This window comes from Amphibalanus amphitrite, unplaced genomic scaffold (genome assembly GCF_019059575.1).
Source record: "Amphibalanus amphitrite isolate SeventyFive unplaced genomic scaffold, NRLGWU_Aamphi_draft 000153F_arrow, whole genome shotgun sequence".
Taxonomy (NCBI): domain Eukaryota; kingdom Metazoa; phylum Arthropoda; class Thecostraca; order Balanomorpha; family Balanidae; genus Amphibalanus; species Amphibalanus amphitrite.
Genome location: NW_024881648.1, coordinates 79,470 through 94,749, shown reverse-complemented (window position 1 = coordinate 94,749; position 15,280 = coordinate 79,470). Strand labels below are relative to the sequence as shown.

Sequence of the window (15,280 nt, the reverse complement as noted above, 5' to 3'; positions counted from 1 at the left end):
AACGTTGATTCGATCACTATGTCGACGATACCATTGTCATATTCTCTTATAATCCTTGCGATGGTGCTTGTTAAGAATGACATGAAAACAATAAACAGTTTAACAGGTTTAGCCTTGAACCGTCTATCACATTTGGCCACTGTTGGCTTGAAACATGGCTATGGTGACGCGTCTGTGCATACATGAATATCATTAAAGCCAATAAACGTAATGGTGTTGTTTCCAAATGGGCAGACCTTGCTCGTCATACAACATGCACACACGAATCCAATTATGGACGTCCTTGGAAGGTCGCTGTGCGAGGGGTGGTGCTGGGCTCCTCCCCCTCTGTTACCTATGGGGGTCAGCAACAATATCCCACGTGTCGCCGAGCTGCTATCACCATAGCTCTATAGTGTCACGGTGTCGCCGGGGCACTGTCAGGCTACCCGTACCTACCATCGATCACTGGTCGTTGTTCATCGTTCATCAATCGTCATCACCGCTCATTAATCATGTATCACGTGTGTAACGGGCGCCGCTGAGGCCGCCGGGTGTGTTCTGCTCTGCCGCCCCGCCCCCGCCCCCGCCCCCGCCCCCGCCCCCGCCCCGGGACAGGCGTGTGACCGTGCTGTCTCTCTCGCTGCAGGTATCTACACGAGGGACGTGCTGGATCGAGAGAGCCGCTCCAGCTACTGGCTGACCGTGTACGCCAAGGACGGCGGCGCCGTGCCGCTCTCGGCGCGCATTGAGGTGAGGAGGGGACCGGTCAGCGTGCGGGTACGGCACAGGTGTGCTGTGTAACCCAGCGCGGCTCGACACAGCACAGCACAGTGCAACGCGACACAGCGTGGCTCAGCTTAGCGCACCTCGGGACGGCGCAGCACATAACACGGGACAGCTCAGCATAGCATAACACATTGCGGCTCAGCACAACACATCACTTGGTAGCTAAGAAAGCACATCACGAGCTGGACGAGCCAGTACATTTGAGCCACTGTGGGGAGACTGAGCAAAGGACAGTGGGTCCCAGCGCAGCACAGCATCTCTCGTAGCGCGAGGCAGCGCTCCACTCCCATTGTGGCCGCCACCCGCCGCGAACGAAGGCCACCGTTTGGAGACCGCCCTGTCATTTGTTCTCGGCAGCCGTGCTTAATTAACTGGTGATGCAGAGCAGTGTAGCGCGGCGCCGCAGAGAGCCACGGTCCATCTCCATCAGGGCTCTGAACGGACCTCCGAAAGGGCAGTGGAGTGATGAGCAGCCCTCTCATCATCGCCGGAGCCGTCCTGGCTGCCCGGCGACCGCCGCCGGCTGTGCGTCTCTGTTTCTGGTGGCCCGTCGTGGTGGCGGTTTGTCTAGCTGTTCTGTGTCTTTCTTTCTTTCTTTCTTTCTTTCTTTCTTTCTTTCTTTCTTTCTTTCTTTTTTTCTTTCTTTCTTTCTTTCTGTCTTCCTTCATTTCTTACCCCCCTCTCTCCCTCTCTCTCCCTCTCTCCCTCTCTCCCTCTCTCTCTCTCTCCCTCTCTCTCTCTCTCTCTCTCTCTCTCTCTCTCTCTCGCCCTTCTATCCCTCTCTCTCTACCTTCTCCTCCCTGCCGCTCTCCGGGCGCCGCTGGGTGCTCATACTGCTTATGAACACGCTCGGACATTTGTTGCAATTATAAAGAGCGAGCTCGGTGGCCGTGTAATGAGCAGGACCTTGACGATGGCGCCCGTGGTACCGCTCCCCTTGTGTGCCGCCGGGCTGACGAGCCCTGTAGACCGCCGTTGCAGGGTTAACGACAGCCTAAACGGGGGCTCAGACCTCGATGGTAATCCACGGTGGCTGGCGGGCTTTGATGTGCCTCCGGCGTTAGTGCATGTTTGCTCTTTCCCGAGTCTGTCCCGAGGTACAGACAGCTGTTAGACGTTATTTTCCGACTTGTTTTCGTCAAGAGCCTTTTTTAGCTGTTGGCTTTTTTAGATAAATGAAGCAATGCGCCATAGACCTCTGTACTCTGTACACGGTGTACAGAGGTCTATGAATGCGCATAACATTAAAATTTGGCAAATATGATACGCGAATATGAGCTCCTGTATATTGTTACCATTTTAGTCAGACTTACTTATATACCATGTATGTATGTATGCATGTATGTATGTATTGACATCAAAAGCCTCCCACATATAACGTGGCGATTACGGTGATTACGGCCATATCAGTCTGAGTCACCGGGCTCTAACGTATCTCATAGTTCGCTTCCACACTGCTAGTTATCACCATCACTAAAACCACTAACACCTCTCTCCCTCTCCGTCAGGTGTACATCGAGGTGGATGACGTTAACGACAACTGTCCACTGACCTCCGAGCCGGTGTACCACGCCGAGGTGCTGGAGAACTCCCCTGCCGGTACGCACGTGGCGCGTGTCACCGCCACCGACAGGGACGGTGACGGGCCGCTCACCTACTCCATAGCGGCCGGAAACCCGCAGAGCCTCTTCAGTATCAACTCGAAAACAGGTGGGTGCGATCGGCGGCTGCAGACGAGGGTGGATGGCGAGGGAAGGGATGGAGGCATATATGTAGGCCTTGGTGAAAGCATTTAAATGCGCTTGTTACTGACGCGGTGCAGGTGTGCGTCTTCGTCTCGAAATGTTAAGCTTTGCCGGAGATGCCTCCTCTCCTGTCCTCTCCTGGCTCTCAGTCTCAGCTCTAGCCCGGTGTCTGTATTTCCGTTGTTTTCTTTCAGCTGTTGCTCCGTACGCAGCCGTTCAGCCCCGTTTATTCGCCGTAACTCTGAGGATTGTGCCGACAATTGCTCGGTATTTTCTCGGTGCGGGCTCGCTATGCCGACGCCGCTGCACTCTGCGCGCTCGCTCGATGGGTGCGTGTGTGCTCTGTGCTCTGTGAACCCACTTACCGCTGGCACTGTGTGTGCTCGCTATATGGGCGGTGATCCCGTTCCCGGCAGACGGCAGACGATAGACACTAGACACTAGACACTAGACAGTAAGGACAGTGGAGGGTTGCCGGGAGAACAATACTCCGCCGGAGTCTGCGGTCTTCTTCGCAAACCATGGCTTGGCTTCTCCCCTCCCTCGGGTCCTTAGATCTCGCATTGAGCCAGAGTTGTCTCCCCAGGCTGTTGCTAGACTTTTCCATTCTCCCCTCCACTTTTTTAGTCGGCCTCTATTCTTGTAGAGTCGTGCGGATGCGCTCGTTTTTTTTTTTGTGTATGCTGGGGTTCTTTTGATTTCCTGTTTCCGGATCCTTTCTCTGTTCACCCTCTCCCTCGCTGGCACATCCCTCCTACCCTCTCCCTTCCTCTCTCCTCTCTCCCTCCCAAGCTCTCACAGCTCTCCCAGTGAGACGTTCCGTGCTCTGTTCCGCCCGTGTGCCGGCCGGCCACCTCTGTTGTGACCTTTCTCCGGTAATCTGTCCCCGGGGTCCAGTCGGCCTCCGTGTCACGACTCTGGCCGGCCTGGACACTGCTCTGTACCGACTGGCTGCAGCGCCGTCTGCCGCTCTGGCGACCTTTTGTATGTGCTCCCCGGGGAGGGAGAGACTCTGCTACTCGGCGTGGGTCCCCGGGGAGAGAGACACTACCGGTATGTGTGAGGACAGGCTGGCAGTGATGGGACGAAGCTGTGTGATGATGGGCTGTCGGTGGTGGGATGGGGCTCTGTGTGGTGGGACTGGGGTGTATGTGGTGGGATAACCCTTTGTGTGTGATGGGCTGGTGTGAAGGTGGCAGTGGGAAAGATAGCATCTGCCGAGCTGTTAGTGTGTTTTGTCCCGTCTTTCGGTTGTGATGTGTCGGGATGATCCTGTTTTGGACCACTGTGAGATTCAGACCGGAGTGAATGCAATGTCCTGTCAGCTTTATTAGAACAAACGGCTGTGTGCGGCGCCGAACATGGCGCCCGCCATGGAATCTCTGCGGGCGGCCATGCTGGCCGTCTAGTTTCCTGCGTGCGGCCGCCTCCTCCCAGCTGTAATTCAGGGTACGCAGTCCCGGAGCATCTGCTGCAAATCTAATATACGGCCGGCTCTCGGTCCGCTAGCCAGACTCCGATGTCGCCGTGCAGCGTTTGATAGCCAGTGCAGAGGGGCGGGGCGGGGCGGAGACTGGTGCAGGTCGAAGGGGAGACGGGATGGTGATGGTGTGGGTGGTGCAGGGTTGGTCGGGTCGGTGTCTGGTGTGATGCTGGTTGTATCGTAGGCTGGTGCTGGTCTGGAGCATAGGATGGTGGAATGCTGGTGCGGATAAAAGTTTACTGGAATGGTGCTAGTCTGTTGTAGTCGACTGGGGCTGGAATGGTGCCACGTTTTTATGCCAGGCGGGCTCGGGTCAGACTAGGTTACGCTGCGGAGTGCTGTCCCGGGACTCGTTGGTGCAATGATGGCCCGGCCGGGGTCGGATGTGGCAGACTGGTTGGTACGGAGGATGTGGCGGGGCGCGGTCGACCTGTGCAGCTGCTCGGACGCCGCTCATTAAACAGTTGTGAAATGGACGTCATTCGCGGCCTGTTTTGAAATGCCGCCGTGCATAACTGTAGCTCTCTATGAGCCAGTGTCGGATCGTCTGGCGCAACGCCTGTCTCACGCACACACACTCAAACGCGCGGTAACACAGACGGCTCTCTTCATTTCGCATCGCTCCGTTGCGAATTATCTGAGCAGCTATGTACCCCGTGTCGTTTTTCTGTTGCAATATGTCAGTGTGCGTCGTAATTACTCGAAGTATGTTTTCATCCTGATGGTGGGACCTAGGGTGGGCGTTGCATAACCCCTAAGTGGCTCTCCCGTGGCTGCGTTTAGTGAACTACCCTGTAATCGCACCTTTTAGAAATAACGACTCTTTTGCGTTACGATTTACAGCAGTAGCGCAACCTCAGTGAAACCTATTGTATCCTCTGCCCACGGCCGGAGCGCCCGCAGGAAGAAAAGTCTCACGCATGGCTGCGCCGGGCGTGCTTACACGGTCACGTTTGTGGTGGCAGTTGTTGGTTCACATATGCGGCAGCACGGGCCCGGGCCGCCCCCGCAGGTAATGACATTGAGGGTGGGCGTCAGCGCGCCCCGCGACCCCACGGTGAGCGCCGTTCACCTACTGTATATTGTTTGTGCGTATGTTGGTGGCGGTGTTAGCTAACCTCTGGTTTGTTGTTTGGTTACAGGAGAGATCACGACAACGCGAAGAAAGCTGGATAGGGAAACTCAGGAACGGTATATTCTTGAGGTGAGTGCAGCTGAAACTGCGACAGTCTACCTTTCTAGACGCAGTATCTGTGGGCTTCATCTGTAAATAACCTCTGTTTGCTGTCTCGTTAGATGAATCCCGAAGCTTTGGCAATCGTTTAATCGTTTGGAAAGTTTCCGCCAATCGTCGTGCGCTTCGATGCTATCTTGACCGACGTTGACGGCTTGCGTCGCCGTCATCTGGTTGGCTCTGACCTGGCACTAGAAACGTGCGGAAGCCGATTTTGCTGGCAGCTGCCCGCGTCCCAACAACAACGGAGCCCTCTGTGGGCTGGCCCGTGTGACATATGAATGCCCGTCGGACACACAATCTGGCGTCATTTGACATGCCCGCGGGCAGTCGGCAGACCCGCCATTGTCCCGGCTCGGTTTTCTATTTCGGAGCCCTGTGTTTTATTTACGGAGAAGAAAACTGCTGGCTGTGCCCCGCGATGACGTACTCTGGACGACCTCAATTTCAAAGTTGTCACATTTCGGTTGCAGTTTCCTGGCTCAATGGTGGGGCAACTCGTACGAATGGTTCCCTCAGTGATGACACTTTGTCTGCGGGAAGGGAGAGAAATCCACACAAGGGGTGAATACAGCCGAGGCGATGTGGTCATTTTCCGACAAATGTTTGGTCGTTTGAATGGCTAGGGTGTCTCTGCGTTCCTGCAGTGTCTGCCAACGGTCAAGTGTTCTCGGTGGCAGCTCCGTTTCTCGGAAGCTGACCCTCGGGGGCCGTCACCAGCTCCGTGTACAAGTTACGGGCCAAATGAGCTGGCCTAATCCGCGCCGAGTCGCCAGGCAGAGCGGGCCGTCGTCGAGCGGGCATGTTTCACGGCATACACGGAGTTTGCCCGGTGTATGATGACTGATTAGCATAGAAACCCGGCGGCCCGTCTCGTCAGTGTCAGCCTCATGGAGAAATAACAATTTGCATATGAAAGCCGGTTGCTTACCTCTGACCTTATCTTGTCGGCCGTCTTACGCGGAGACTGGGGCCGCTGCGCGAAATGATATCTCGTTTAGCTCGGGCCGGCCGGCGGCGCGGGCGCGGTGCTCTCAGATTTATGGCAATGCACCCCGCGAGTCTAAAGGCAGAGCGACGATTCGGCGGCGATTGGAGCGATAGTGGTGACTCACTCCCCTCGATGGCGGGTGGCGCTGCGAGTCGATCACTCCCTCTCAGAGTTGAGTGAGTCATAACTCCGTGCCGGTTATGCTGCGCCGGCGTTGGACGGTTGAGCGAAGCTGGTCTTGTTCGCAGCGCCCATCTGGTACAGGCTTGAGTGGTCACCAGAGGCTTGAGTGATCACCAGCGCCGTTTCAATGCGCTCCGCTTCGGATTGTCATTGGTGATCCATACTTTGTGTCTGTTTGATGACTTAAATGGTCGTGAAAAGGCATCGGCATTGGATCGATCGATTGCCGAAAAGGGTAGACTCCTATTATCTGACGTTTGATGCAATACTATCGTCGATTGTTGTTTACCACATCTCTTTCTTCTTTTTCGTGCCTGTTTGTCGCTTCTCGCTTTCCACTTCGTCGCTGGACAAAAGACGCAGGTATTGGCCGATGCCATCTCCGCTTCTCACTCTCCGATGTAGGCAGGTATCGCCTCTCAACCGCCACCGCCGCAGTCGGTATCGGCCCTCAGCTCGTCTCTCTCTCTCTCTCTCTCTCTCTCTCTCTCTCTCTCTCTCTCTCTCTCTCTCTCTCTCTCTCTCTCTCTCTCTCTCTCTCTCTCGCTCTCTCTCTCTCTCTCTCTCTCTCTCTCTCTCTCTCTCTCTCTCTCTCTCTCTCTCTCTCTCTCCCCCTCCCCCTCCCCCCTATCTCGTCCTTTACCAGTCTGTTGACTGCCAATGCGGGTCTCCACGCGTGTGTATCGGCGGGCGAACAATGCTGCAGCGTGGACCGCGTGGCGGCGGTGGGTGGTCCACCTCTGCATGGTGTGAGCCAATTGTGCTGCCAGCTAACAGACCGATACCGATCGGAGAGCTGCACCCCCCCCCCCCCCCTGTCCCGGACTGCAGCCGCGGCCCCCACCCAGTGGTCAGTGGGCTCCTGCTGGGAGGCAGTCTGGGCGTCCCAGGTACCCAGCGGGCTCCCACAGCGCTGCAATGGTGCGGTGGACCAGGTCCCGGCTGGTCTACACGGGGTTACTGCAGCCTCCACCCACCATCCGTCTTCTTCAGACCTCCTCCTATGCGGGTCTCCTGCTGCACAAACCTAGCGACCACCTGACACCTCGCCAGTCCTTCCCTGTCGAATAGTTTCCAGCCATGCTGCATTCATCCAAGATAGCTGTGAGTAGGCACTCACCATCTAACACCGCTGATAACCACCCGCACTATGATTACCATGAGACTGTGTAAACTTATATGCACTTGCATAATGTTAGCTTTTTTGTTTCGTCTCGCCGAATTGGGTTAACGTTCCTTGGTGCATAATCGTTGTTTTAGGTTCCCCTCGATTGCACTATATAGTTCCAAGACACCATCCCTCCAAGGCATCAGACACTCTTTTGCAACCTCACTTTTCGTTTAACGTTCACTTTTCTGGAGCAACTTCTTTTGATGGTGGGAATGAGGTTAGGTAACATTTGTTACAGATTATACATCCGATAGCCCTTCCTTGCCCCAGCGCCGCCCCCGGGCATGTCTCTATCTCCTTGTTATCTTCCGAGACTTGCTTAAGTGCCCGATAAACGGTGGCAGTGTGGGCTATTTATCCTAAAAATGGGTTAATTCTCGGTCAGCCGTCCCCTCCGAACTATCTGAATGTTCAGCTAATTTTATTGGTCGGCTATCGCCGGTGTGACTCCATGGCCTTTCTCGGGTTTACGGCCGAGTCCGTTTCCTTTGGGTATATCTGAGGGTTGATTGAGTGGTTATATATCGTGGTCGAGCCCGCGCGGTCGGCCCCAGTGGATTCCGTGACCCGAACTTGGTGGCCGAACGCGCTACTCCACGGCGTCCAATTTGGACCGAACGTGAATTGAACAGGAGCCGGCGCTGATCAGAAACTCGAGCTGGGATGCCTGATAGGCGCGGACGTAAATCTTCTACATCCCTTCGCACCCAAGAGAGTGTTATCCTCCCGAGCCGAATGCCGGGGCACGAAGCGGAAACGGGTCATGATTCTTTGGTGATTCGAAACGCGCTTGCATCGTTAACAAAACAAACTGAGAACGCCGAGCGGCTCTGTTTAGCATGCTGCCGAGCTGAGCTTTTGTTTATTGCATGCCTGGCGGTGGGAGCGGCGTGTGTGGGCCGCTGTGACGCCGGCGATGTACCGACAGACGCGCTCTGTATGGATGGTGGCTGATGGCAGGGCGCCACGCCGGGTGTCAGCCTCATTGACCGGGGTGGCGCGGACGCTGATGGCTGTTCGTTAGACGCGTGACAGAAGAAAGCGCCGCGGTACAATACGTGGGGTGGGAGGACCCCCGGGGTCGGGGTGGTTTCTTGTGGCGGCGGGAGGTGTAGTGCTGGGAATTGGGCGCTATCAATAGTGATAAGCTGTCCCGAGTGGATGTGAGGAAGAGCTCCTCCGATGGTCGTCTGTGGCAGGGGCCGTTCCCCGTCGGCTCCCTCCTGCCGGCCTGCGGCGCCACCGCGGCGGGCCTGTGGCGGCAGCCGTCTGCCCCATTACACAGATTGCGTCCGTTGGGAGCGGAGACGACTGTCCGCCCGCGCACCGCGCTGGGATCGTCTCGTCCACACCGCGTCCGTCGCCGCGCCGCGCCGCGTTAGTGGGTTTCGGAGGCAATCTGGCGCGCCACGGTTCGTCATAGCTCACCACAGACGGCCGATCGGCTGGAGACACTGACGCCGCGCCGGCGACGTTTTCGACGCGTCGCCGTCGTCTGTGTCGCGCCGGAACTGCCGCCGTAGTCCGGAGAAGTTGTGCTGTTCGCCTCCGGCAGCGGCGCGGATGGTTTCCGATTGAGTGCGGTCGTCCGAGTTTATTTCGTCGAACGGCGGCGTAGAGCAGGCGCGCCGGGTCGGCTTGCAATGAATTGTTTTAGTTTGATTGTGATTGGAGTCGGAGCTCGGCGAGCAGCGGCTGTCGTTGGTCGCTGACGTGCCGTCAACTCGCCCGGGGCACGTTCGACGGGGTCGGATATCGAATGGCTCTTTGAGTATGCCATAAACGGCATGGTGGGGATTTATTTATCGAGCGGTCCCCCGGCGTGCGCGCCGACCCAGAAGTATTCGATGAATAAATAACTGTTGTCTGTCGTTTTTGTAGCATTCGTTCATACATTGCCGGTAACGTGGGACGAATATGTTCGGGAATCGGGCGTCTGTTGGGAAGCCTCAAAGGCTGAACTCCTAAAAAATGGATGTCTGTATTCCCTCGTTCGGGTTCACTGGCCTGTGTGGCTCCTCACCCATCCCAACCACGTGCTGTTCGGGTGGACAGGCCGGCGCGGCGGGTGTTCCCAATTGGTGCCCGGGGCGGCTGTCTATCTGCCAGACAGGGCTTCCGGCAGCGCTCACTCAATGTCCATCAGTCCTCCGTGCCGGAGATACAGCGCAGTGAGGAGCCGGGCCCCTCCACCGGTCGGCAGCAGAGCCGGATGGCTGACGGGGAATGGACGGGCAGGTGGGGGAGTGACCTCGTAGGCTCGTGGGGTAGTGTCCTGATGGGGTGGTGACCTGATGGGGTAGTGACCTGATGAGTTGGTGACCTGATGGGTTGGTGACCTGGTGGGTTAGTGACCTGGTGGGGTCGTGACCTGATGGGGTCGTGATCTGATGGGCTGGTGGCTAGGTCACATTGCTATCCTGTGAGCGTTCTCTGCTTATGCCGCCGTATCTGATGGAAAATTTGCTGCTGGGACTGAAACCTGTTTCAGTCAGACGTTCACAACCGGGCATGCTCTGAGAAGCTTATTTAGCATAGTTCAAAGACTGGCGCGTTTGGGTAAGCAGCTCGTCGGTATTGGGTTGGGCTCGGGAAACTATTGAATCTTCAGATTCAATCGCAGTGAGGCATATTATTTGAGTTTGATGATGGAGGCAAAGTTTATTCTGAAGTAGAGCTAGAACAGATCAATGCTCGGTTAACTGTTCAACTTACCCGCAGTTTGTGATGAAATTGTGAGAATATGCACGATGGTCAGAAAGTTAAGTTTTGCGATGCTATCCAGTATCTACGCCACAGGCCACCGTTGGCTGCTCTTGAACGTCAGCCTTCATTCAACCTTCACATCTGGTTACCTGGTCCGACCGACTATGGCTACCTCTACAACCCCACCATGACCTCTGCTGACGGGTCAGTCGCTGCTGCGGCCGACCCGTCACCGCCCGGCCACCAGGGCCACCGCCGTCACCACCGGAGCGGCCGTAGCCGGGCCGTAGCGAGCAGCTGGCCGACACGCGCCGTACCGGCCGGTCGTGCCGAATATGGAGCTGCCAACCTGTCCTGCGGGTCGGCCCACCGGCCCGCCCGCCGAGCCGGGTCGGACCGGACCGGGCCGGGCCGGGCCAGCCGGCCGCTGCTGCACGTGCCGAGCAGGGTTCAACGAGCGATCGCATCGGACCTGAGGACATGGCGCCCGCTGGGCGGCTCTAGTGGCGGAGGGAGGCGCTGCCGCTGGTGTATTGGCAACCGATTCGAACGCAATGGCATGAGCAGAATCTGATGGCAGCTGCTGGAAAACCTTCATACCGGTGTCAGTGTCTGGCGCACGCATTGCGTGGCTATACAGGAGCCGTGTTGGTATTTCGACGTGTGTTGAACCAGCACGATATGCATATGCCGGGCTATAAGCTATGTGTCAGGTGATGAAAATGGAACATGATTGGCCATGTTTTAGCTGGCACATGCCGTTCAGCTGGCACTTAGATCAATACTGCGCTGTGCCGGAACCTAACTCGGAACACTATGGTAACGCTCGCCATGCGTGCGGCTCGTCAGCCTGCAGTATATCCAGAGACTGTTGAATCGGTCTGCTGGATGCGATGATGGTTCACGCAGGAATGCATGATGAGTTTGACGTCCCGCGTCGCAATTTCAGCTGTATCACGTTTTTTGTCCGATAAGGTCACCTCAGTTGTTCCAATCATTCGATATCCGATCGGCTCAGGTATGACTGTGCTGGCGTTCCTGGAGTTGCATTGCTCACCCACTCATTGTTGTTCCTGTTTTGCGACTCGTGGCTCGCTGCAAGCTGAGCCGGCGCGGCCGGAGCGCTGTGAAGTCTGAACTCGGCGACTTGACTCGGCCTGCTCACTCGTGCTGCCTCGCCGCGGCGTCTTCCGCTGCTTGCTCGGACGTTGCTCGGTTGCTCGGGTGCTCGGTTGCTGCTAGGGTGCTCCTCGGGTGCTGCGCGGGTGCTACTCGGGTGCCCGGTTGCTGCTGGAGCACGCCCCGCCTCGTCACCACAGCATGGCGTGCCGAGGAGCGGCACGGCGGGTTCTGGAAATAACGAGGCTGCTGCCTGACCGGCCCGGCCGACCGGTCGGGCCACGAACGCCTGGCACGACCGGGCTGGCACATTCTGAAAACACGGGTATGGCCATAACCAGTAACCTCAGCTACAGCCAAAGGTATGCTCGCGGCCGTGTCCACAGTCACGGCTACAGTCACGGGTTCAGTCACAGTCGCAGGCGGGTCAAAGGGTCCGCGCCCCTTCGTCTCAGCCTCGGCTGACGGCTGGGTTACTTTGTTTCTTCTGTCGCAGTGACTCGAACCGCGACTTTCAGCCAACCTGAATGGACTGACAAGATGTGGTGGCACTTTCAGCTCACTGGACTGACTATATCTTACCGCGGCGGGGGAGGCATTTCCGCCAGACTGTAGGCACTATTAGACCCTGGACACTAGACTGACCACCGGCAGCACACCTCTCTAGCACTCCAGCACGATCTAACACTGGAGACTGGCACTAGAAGCTGGATCGTGACTCACTCACCCTGGTTTCACCGAGCGATGGCCAGTCTGCATTGTCTCCCAGACAGTAGGATGTCGCTGAGACGAAACGGAACCAGGTCATGCCGAGCCGCCTAGATTTAATTACTGATTTAATTGTTCATTTACAGTGATAATCACGGCGATGATTCCGTGCTGATGAGCCGTGTTTCCCCTTCTTCATTTGCCCGTCCGGCTTGACCCGGATGAGTGTTCTTATGATGGTCCAGAGAACTGGTGCAGATCTCGAGACTGAAGGCTGATCCAGTCACGAGGTCTCAGTTTGGGGCCGGAGATAACAAGCCCATCAACAGGGGAGTCCCGGTTACTCTAAAAGTCGGGGTCAACTTTTGTGACTCGATTATGTCGTGCGGAGCTCCAGCCAGCTACTAATCAGTAGCTCGGGAGTCGGGACCACCGTCTCTGATCTAGGACGCGGTCGCCTCTTCCAGTTTAGCATTTGACTCTGGTGCTGATTCTGTTCGGCCCCGTTTGTCCCCTTGTCGCGCCGTGTTGGTTTGGCCTTGTCTGAATGGCGGCAGTTTGTCTGCCGTGTCGGCCGTCGGCCCCAGTCCTGGTCCGCCGCCTTTGTCCGGAGTACCCTGGTCCATGTCTCCGTGTCGGTCTCTCTCCTGCCCTCCTGCCGCCTGGCCTGGCCCGGCCCGGCCCGGCCCAGCCGGCCCGTTGTCTGCCCGCCTTCCCGTCCGTCCGGCCCGTCTGCGTCCCACCCCAACCCGGCGGCTCGCTCAGCCACTAATTAGCAGCTATTGGGGCCGGTCGGTCGAGCCGCCGGCGGACGGCAGACAGGGGCCGGCGTGAGAGCGACCCGGTCGGCCGACCACACCAGACGCACCCCTCTCCCCTCCGCCCCGCCCCGCCCGCCGCTGACCCGACCCGCACCTGCCGGGAGGCCGCTCATCAGAGGAGCCCTGACGACGGACGGCGGAGACCACACGCCGTCAGCTGCGGCCGATTTGAATACGGGCCGCGTGGTGAGCGGCCGCCGAGATATGTTTGTTGACTGCGCGTCGAGAGTCGGCTCGGTGAGCGCCGGGAGGGGCTGTTTACCGGCCGGAGAGCGGTGCTTTGTGGTGATCGGCCGCCGGGGATGGTCCCAGGTGCTTATGATGGGCTCTGAAGGCGTCCCGGCCGCTGTCGTAAAAGGGTCATGACGTGCCGCCCGACTGCCCTCCTGCTAGGTGGGGTGGTGGTCGACTGCTCGTTCGAGCGACCGGCGTCGTGTTGGGATATCACGCTGCCGCTGTGCCAGCCGCTCTGGAGTCTGGACTGTGTAGAGCTTCTGTCGGCCGGCGGAGGAGCCGCGGTGCTGTCCGTAAATCGCCGGCTTAGCGGCGGCCGGGCGGGCGCCGCTCGCCGCGCTCCGTCTCATCTCGTTCCGTCATGGCACGGCGGTTCTGCCGGCTCGGCTCGGCAGCACCCGGCTCAGCTGGGCGCAGCTTGTCCCATTCCATCGCACCTCTTCCCGTCCGGGCCGGTTTCATTCCGCCTGGGCTGGCCCCTCGCGGTGTTTCTCTCCGCTCGGTAATCAACTCATAGCGGCGACGCGGCTATGGAAGGTTAGGACCCTGCCCGGGCGCCACTGAACGTGACCGGAGCAAAGGGAGACGGGGGTCGGAGACAGATAAATCACCCCGCCGACAGACGCGGGGCAGACCCTGACTAGGGGTGGTGCGAAGGGGAGTGTAGGAACGGGCGCGCCGCTGGCAGGAGAGCCGAGAGGCGCGAACGGCAGTCGTCGACTGCGACGGACGGCGAGTGGAGCAGAGAGTGGGCGAGAAGTGAGCCAATGAATCCGTGCGGAGTGCCAACGGCTACGAGGATTATCCGATCACGCACTCCTTAACGCCGACATGGCCGCCGGCGAGTGGAGCGGAGAGCGAGCGAGAAGGGAGCCAGGGAAGCTGTGGGGAGTACCAACGGCTGCAAGGATTCTATGGTCAGGCACACTAACGCCGGCACGGCAGGTGAGGCGTACCGAGCACGGCTCGGGGGTACGTACAGCGGAGTGCGGTTCCTTGGCGGCGACACCACGAGGATGGTTGCCCGGCGACTGACGCGGCGCCACCATGAGGATGGTTTCCCCGGCGACTGACGCGCATCTATTCAGAGGCATATTAAGCGCACACGCAATCGTAAAGGAAACCGGGGAGCCTGGTAGGCACGCTTTGAAGGGTCGTGCAACGCGGCACCCCAACCTGCGACGCGATACACACAAAACACCTGGTTCCGGCCACCCTACACTGATAAAAATTTTGACACCCCACCTCTACGACGACTCCATGTTTTAGAGTCTGAGTGCTTATATTTTTTGGTGTCCGACTCCAAAATGTATGGTCATTGACCCATCGTTTGGCGTCGGTTTCCGACGAAGCCAAAATATGGTGTCCTCCTGAGAGGGTCATGACACCCTTAAATCGGATCAGTGAGCTCTGCGAGGGTGTCCGACACCAAAACGGCAATAGTTGACGCCTTTGTTGGGGAGTTGGCTATCTTTAAAAGGGAGTCGTGCATCTTAGCAAGGGAGTAAGACACCCCTTTATGAGAGTCAAGTTAAAATGAGGTGTCTTGACTCTACGTTATTGCACTCACTTAACATGGAGTCGAGACTCCTTTTACACATTTGACTCCCTTTTACACATTTGAAGATCGCCGAGTCCATCGAAATTCGCAATCATCGCCCCACACTCAACACAATGACATCATCTTGGACGCTCATCAAGCCAGTACCATACTCAGAGCTATAGACGGTCTTGTGATCACGCCAGATAGTACATACTTAGATTTTGATTAGATCACATTATTGGACGCCTTCACTCACACATCGTCGGAACTAATTCCCTTACTCTTTCTTGCTTTTACCCATTCATCCCCAATCTTCACTTACATATTCACTTACATATCCACGATTAACACATACACAAACATAGCCCCCCCCCCCACACACACACACACCTACACTTACGCTCATGTACTCGAACTCACAAACACATAACAGTGACACTGTCTGATGTCTGATGAGGCTGATGTCGAATAGTTAGCAATGTTATACAAAGTGCTATTCTTGGTATAGGCTATGGTGACAGTATAGGCTATGGCGAATATCATGCCCCGATGTACAGGACGATGATTCGCTAAA

The 15,280-nt window shown here is 57.2% G+C and overlaps 1 protein-coding gene across 1 annotated transcript in view; it reads left to right on the top strand.

The window, feature by feature from the left end:
* Positions 1 to 15,280, top strand: part of LOC122383070 (fat-like cadherin-related tumor suppressor homolog) — a 116,170-nt gene that overhangs the window by 21,948 nt on the left and 78,942 nt on the right. The window contains exons 4-6 of the mRNA XM_043369175.1: positions 629 to 732; positions 2,277 to 2,478; positions 5,139 to 5,200. Coding sequence (XP_043225110.1) covers positions 629 to 732; positions 2,277 to 2,478; positions 5,139 to 5,200 — 368 coding nt within the window. The remainder of the gene's footprint in view (positions 1 to 628; positions 733 to 2,276; positions 2,479 to 5,138; positions 5,201 to 15,280) is intronic.